The following is a 6,286-nucleotide window of genomic DNA, read 5'->3' as shown; positions in this document are numbered from 1 at the left end:
GACGAGACTATAGAGGGTGCCAAGCGAGAAAAACACGAAATGTTTTAATTGATAAATGTCTTTTTTAGACGCTGCGCCCGGGCTTTCAATTCGGAACTTCATTTATTTTACTTTAATAATAATAATTATTAATAAATTATTATAATTAATTGATAATAACTCACAATGTGTTTTATTTAGTGTGTTGTGGTTTTTCATTTGTGTTTTTTTTATTTGAAACAAAATAAAATAATGAGAAAAAAGAGCGAAAACGTAGGCCAAGTGTTTTTAAGCCCCTTCTTCCTCTTCAGCCAGCACCTTGGGTTCTGCATCAGCATCACTATCTGCCGCTGACACGACTGCATCCACACTGCTGTCTGCCAGCATGAGCGCCTTCTTTGGGCTGGGCTCATTACTATCCGCCTCGGCAATGGCTGTGTTGGACCCAGTGGTTGGCATTAAGTCAACTACACCGCCCACTGCCTCATCCTCGTCATCATCGTTAGTTGTTGATTCGGGCTGTACGCTGACGGCACAGGCTTCAGATGAAATGCCATTTTTGGCTTCTACCACCGCGCACTCCTCTGGATGCGTCAGCTTGCGCTTGGAAATACGCTCACTCAGCGCTTTGTGCACTTGTGCAATGTCTGCGGGTCGGCCCATTGCCAAGAAGATCTTTACGGTGCCTGTGTTGTCCATGGCAGTTAGACGTAGCGATTTCTGGCTGGCGCGTTCGGCCACCATTGCCGCCCAGACTTTAGTGTTTACTAGCAAACGCAAGTTGCCCGACGTGCGAAAGACGACGCGCGAACAATCACGTTCATCCTTGGCATCGTTGAGACGCAAACTGCCGCGTCCACGCTCCTCCCAATTGCTGTTGACAAATGCAAATAGCTTGCAGCTAACATCGGCAATATTAATTTCGTTTTCCTCGCCGGTAAAGGTCTCAACCTCTTCATATTTCCGTTTCTGTGCACGGCTCTCCTCGTATTCACGAGCCACCTCATTGAGGCTCTTTGCTTCAGACGTCTCCCTGTTGTTGTCTGTCGATTGGGCAGCCTTCTGAATGACGCTGGAAAAAAGCAATTGCGATGAGGTAGCTTCCACTGTTCCCGACGATGCAGCTTCTGCATTCGACTCTGTGCTAACGTTTTCCTGTAATACATTTAATATTTGTATATCTAAGAAATGTTTTTAAATTTAAATCATACCCCCACGACTCGCTCGTGCACATTCTGGCCGAAAATAAATCCACTTGTCTGTACACGCGGCAAAGTTGTTTTAGCCGCAGCAAATATGTTGGAGCGCTCAATGCCGTTGTTGCGCAGCATTGAGAGCGGATCCGGCCGCTCATCGATTTCATCGTCATCCTTATCAATATTCTCTGTGGACTCCACCACTTGGGCGCCAGCTTCGTCTTCATCTTCCCTCTGCTCACGTAAAAACGGATTACCTACAATACCATCTTCATCAGTCTTCTCGTTTCCACCGGCTAACGTTGTAGAGCTGTTGTTGCTGTTGGTATTGCTAAGAGCCGAGCTTATTATAGAACTGTCGCCGAGCACAGGTGGCCGCAGCACGGCTCCGCCAAGGCGCGATGCCTTCAAAGTAAAACCGCCTCTGAAGCAGTTGGATTCAACCGACGCCTCTACAAAACACAACAAGAACAAGCAAAGATTTGACTTTAACTTCACTTTATATTGGCTCATTCGAGCTAAACCTCTGTCACTCTGGAACATGTCCAAGACTCATACGCACGACAAACGGTATCTAGTGGCATAGCTATCACACTTACCATTATTTTCGGACATGGCAATGAAAATATATGATTGTGATTTATAGTTAGCCAAAAAATTTTACAAGAAAAAAGCGTTCTCTTCAAGCCTATATTAGTGCTATAAAACGATCGACTATCGATACCAAAATAGCATTGGTATTGTTTTAACATCGATAACATTTGGTGATTGTACAACACATGTATCTGTCAAACTTGTTAAAGGTTGGAAAAAAAACACGAAATTTACAAGTCATCGACTCAAAAGGCAAAGCGAAGAAACCAACTAGCCACAACATAAGTTTTATTTAATAAAGTTTGTTATTAAAACAAGTTAACTAAAAATGGCCCAAACACTTGAGGACAAATCAATATGGGAGGATGGCGAGGAATCATTGGGCGAAGAGGTGCTGCGAATGTCCACTGATGAGATTGTGAGCAGGACTCGACTTATGGATAACGAAATTAAAATAATGAAGAGCGAGGTAATGAGGATCACACATGAAATTCAAGCACAAAACGAGAAATTAAGGACAACACAGAAAAAATAAAGGTATGAAAAGTGTATTTACTAATATGAAACAGTAAGTTAATGTATATAAATATATATTCTAGGTTAATAAAACTTTGCCATATCTGGTGTCCAATGTCATCGAGCTGCTGGATGTTGATCCGCAAGAAGAGGAGGATGATGGCTCTGTTACTGTGCTGGACAACCAACGCAAAGGCAAATGTGCTGTTATAAAAACTTCAACCCGTCAGGCATATTTCTTGCCAGTCATTGGCCTGGTCGATGCCGAAAAACTAAAACCCGGCGATTTAGTTGGAGTAAATAAGGACTCTTATCTGATTCTGGAAACTCTGCCAGCTGAATACGATGCTCGTGTTAAAGCTATGGAAGTTGATGAGCGCCCCACAGAACAGTATTCCGATATTGGTGGCCTGGATAAACAGATCCAGGAGCTCATCGAAGCCGTGGTACTTCCCATGACGCACAAGGAAAAGTTCAAGAATCTAGGCATCCATCCACCAAAAGGTCAGTATGATTAGACTGAAATAAATGTAATAATCTATAACTCTTCATAGGTGTCTTATTGTATGGACCACCTGGAACTGGCAAGACTTTGCTTGCTCGTGCTTGCGCTGCCCAAACGAAGTCTACTTTCCTTAAGCTTGCTGGACCCCAGCTGGTTCAAATGTTCATTGGTGACGGTGCTAAGCTGGTGCGGGATGCCTTTGCGCTGGCCAAGGAGAAGGCACCCGCTATAATTTTTATTGATGAGTTGGACGCTATTGGTACAAAGCGTTTTGATTCAGAGAAAGCCGGTGATCGTGAAGTGCAGCGTACCATGTTAGAGCTCCTAAATCAATTAGACGGCTTTAGCTCAACTGCCGATATTAAGGTGATTGCAGCCACGAATCGAGTCGATATTCTTGATCCTGCCCTATTGCGTTCCGGCCGATTGGATCGTAAGATCGAATTTCCACATCCGAATGAAGAAGCGCGTGCACGCATCATGCAAATTCACTCCCGTAAAATGAATGTTAGCAACGATGTAAACTTTGAAGAATTATCTCGTTCCACAGACGACTTCAATGGCGCACAATGCAAGGCTGTTTGTGTAGAGGCGGGCATGATTGCTCTGCGGCGCTCGGCTACATCGGTGACGCATGAGGACTTTATGGATGCTATCATGGAGGTGCAGTCCAAAAAGAAAGCTAATCTTAACTACTATGCCTAGACTAAAAACTCGCAAATTAAATTTATTTGTAATCTTGCAACATTAAACAAGAAAATATATTAAACAAAAAATGTTTTTCGAAGAAATTTAGCGTTAGGAATCGTATCGCATGGATAAGCAGTTTTATCAGTACAACACATATATATTTTTTGAGTAAGATATTTCTGATTTTTAAATATCTAAAAATTCCATTCAGAAATAATAAAAAATAGATGATAAATATTTACATGGTCACTAATTAAACTAGGGATGATTAAACAATTTGTTAAGCCTAATCAGTGGGATCGAGCGTATTGCTGCTGCTGCTGCTGCTGCTTGTCCCTGCAGATGAGCTGCTTGCCGTATTTGTTGGGCTGGACGATTCGCTGCTAGACACGGTTGCAGTCGTTGTAGTTATGGATGTGGAGGATACTTCTGTAACGACCGTTGCTCCAGTAGAAGAACCGGAAGCGGAAGCTGCTGCTGCTGTCGCTGTGGCTCCTACTGGTGCTAATGGAACTGCTTGTGCAGTATTCACGGGAACAGCTGCTATATCATTACCTAATGGCTGGGGTGCCTGTGCAGGTTGATCTGGCTGTTGGAATGGTCGTCTAGTGTACATTATTATACCCAATAGCAGGGTTAGTACGGTAATCATATATAAATCCCAATTGGCAGCAATATTTTCATCCATATAAAAGATGAATCTGTATGGCGACTGAATGGCATCGATTAGAATTGATCAAGGGCGAGGTGGGATGTATAATAATTCTTACCTGTTTTATTGACTCAATCTTGGCTAACATCTGAAGCTTGAATAGTGCAATAGCGACAGGCACTTTGGCATCCGAATTTGTTTCTGCTGCCAAATCATATAATCTTTTAGCCAGATGCCAATCCTTCTTCATGCCCAATCCTTGCTCGTGCATGTAACCCAAATTAAACATAGCTTGCGCGTTGTATTGCTGATCTGAAGCTTTTTCTGCACAGCAAGTATAATAAGGAAAGGTTGTAATGCCCGAAATTAGTTGATTTCATAGCTACGCACCTGTAAAGAGCTGCAGCAGTTTCAAAATCGGTTTAGTACCCCAGCCATAGTAATAGTAATCGCCTAGCTTCACTTGAGCCGCTGAATAACCCTGGCCAGCAGCTCGTTTCCAATAATAAAATGCACGAATCAAATCTTCATGTCGATCGTTAAACACATGAACCTCCTCTCGATCCAAAAGGAATGCTGCATTGCTCTGCGCCACCTCATAGCCAACTTCAGCCATTAGGGAATACTGCATGTACGCCTCATCAATGCGATTCTGTTTATAATCACTATAGGCGTGCATCAATCTACTGCTCCAACGGCCACGCTCTGCGACGTTTTTGAAGAACTGGAATGGTTAAAAATATTGGATATTTAGAATTATAATTGCAAACACTGTAACATATGCCAAACACACCTCAACAGCAGCTGGGCAGGATCGCAGCATGCCCATGCCATAAGCATGCATAATACCCAAATTATAGTAGGCCAAAACATGGCCTGACTGTGTGGCCAAATTAAAATATTTAAGCGCAAGTTTGTAGTCTGTCTTAACGCCATTGCCAGCTAGAATTAAATAATAGCAAAAACAAATATTATTACAAATTTTCGAAATCTTTTGTAAACTTTGAAATAAATAACTTACTAAAGTACATGGTGCCCAGTTGCAATTGTCCGTCAACCCAGCCTTGATCTGCAGCTTGTGTAAAGTACGACAAAGCCTTGATGGAATCTTTGGGCACACCAAGACCTTTCAAGTACATTAGCCCTAGACCGCTTTGACCCACCGGATCACCCATTTCAGAAGCCTTGGAGAAGTACTATTAATGAAATAAAAAAATTAATTATATTTAGCAACCGAATAGATATTCATTCATTATGTTTCTTTTACCTTGAAGGCAGTTTCGTTATCCGCCTTGATTTGCTCACTACCCTCCAAATAGAGCTTGCCGAGAAATGCAAAACCTATGGCATTGCCTGCGTTGGCTGCAAGCGTGAAATACTCCAATGCCTTTTGGTGATCTTGCTGAATAGCCTTCCCGCCTTGGTAATACAACTGACCTAAGCCTACTTGGGACTGCACATCGCCTTTGTCGGCGAGCAATTGATAATAGTCTACAATTTCCGTTTCATGACTGCCTGGATTCTCTAGCTCATCTAGCAGACGGACTCGATGCACAACCGGCCCGTTGGCGAACGTAATCTTTGATGCTACCTTCTTAGCCACACGCTTGTATTGAATTAAGGACTTCTCACAGCTAGTTGGCACATTGATGCCATACAAATACCGATAGCCCATGGCCATCTGGGCAAGCGTATTGTCGCCAAGTGCAGCAAGCGTGTAATGTAGTAGAGCCAGTGGTTGACTGACATTCTTGCCACCTACTCCCGCCGAGTATAGGAATCCCAGACCTAAATGAGCCTCATGAACACCTTCATTTGCCAAGCTCTCGAACTCGTCGGCGGCATGGTGAAAATCAATGGCATCCAATGACCCAAGAGCACGGACCAGGCCAGTTCTGCGCGTGCCTTGGGATGATTAAAAGCGGCTGCCTTGCGAAGCAGTGTTAATGCAACGCGTTTATCACTGCGCGGCTTGGCCAGCATTTCCATGGCATTCTCGTAAAGCCCTTGAGCTGTAATTTAAATATTGCAACACACGAATAGTTATATTACTCGAATCGATTACCTTCCATCTGCTCGGGGGTTAAATCGGCTACGCAGCGGGCGTTGTTCTCGCTTCAATGAGTTCGATCTGAGCTTTTAGCTTTTGCTGTT

General features: G+C 43.3%; 3 protein-coding genes across 3 annotated transcripts; 1 reads left to right on the top strand and 2 right to left on the bottom strand.

The window, feature by feature from the left end:
* Window positions 1-159: 159 nt before the first annotated feature.
* On the bottom strand, window positions 160-1,987 carry LOC115483797 (ran-binding protein 3-like). The gene is made up of 3 exons (XM_030226053.1): window positions 1,775-1,987; window positions 1,191-1,627; window positions 160-1,134 (listed from the first exon to the last, which is right to left on the bottom strand). The coding sequence occupies exons 1-3, from the start codon at window positions 1,788-1,790 to the stop codon at window positions 268-270; spliced, it is 1,320 nt and encodes a 439-aa protein (XP_030081913.1). The 5' UTR covers window positions 1,791-1,987; the 3' UTR covers window positions 160-267.
* A 17-nt stretch (window positions 1,988-2,004) lies between these two features.
* LOC115483798 (26S proteasome regulatory subunit 6A-B-like) lies at window positions 2,005-3,591 on the top strand. Its single transcript, XM_030226054.1, is given in 4 exon segments — window positions 2,005-2,278; window positions 2,281-2,306; window positions 2,369-2,789; window positions 2,840-3,591. Coding segments are annotated over 4 exon segments (1,284 nt in total). The 5' UTR covers window positions 2,005-2,097; the 3' UTR covers window positions 3,496-3,591.
* A 97-nt stretch (window positions 3,592-3,688) lies between these two features.
* Window positions 3,689-6,281, bottom strand: LOC115483788 (protein sel-1 homolog 1-like; the record flags this gene model as incomplete). Its single annotated transcript, XM_030226046.1, is given in 10 exon segments — window positions 3,689-4,192; window positions 4,251-4,456; window positions 4,521-4,556; window positions 4,559-4,856; window positions 4,926-5,074; window positions 5,154-5,328; window positions 5,400-5,992; window positions 5,995-6,144; window positions 6,198-6,230; window positions 6,233-6,281. Coding segments are annotated over 10 exon segments (2,115 nt in total), but the record flags the coding sequence as incomplete, so codon positions are not given.
* Window positions 6,282-6,286: the final 5 nt, after the last annotated feature.

The sequence above is a fragment of the Drosophila hydei genome, unplaced genomic scaffold, assembly GCF_003285905.1.
Source record: "Drosophila hydei strain 15085-1641.00,03,60 unplaced genomic scaffold, DhydRS2 tig00000056-arrow-arrow-pilon, whole genome shotgun sequence".
NCBI lineage: Eukaryota > Metazoa > Arthropoda > Insecta > Diptera > Drosophilidae > Drosophila > Drosophila hydei.
This window is presented reverse-complemented; position numbering and strand designations above follow the sequence as displayed.

What these genes read in the sequence shown, in the direction of transcription:
- LOC115483797 (XM_030226053.1), bottom strand. An exon ending in TGCACGAGCGAGTCGTGGGG is followed by an intron (nt 1,135 to 1,190) that starts GTATGATTTAAA and finishes AATGTATTACAG; the next exon opens with GAAAACGTTAGCACAGAGTC.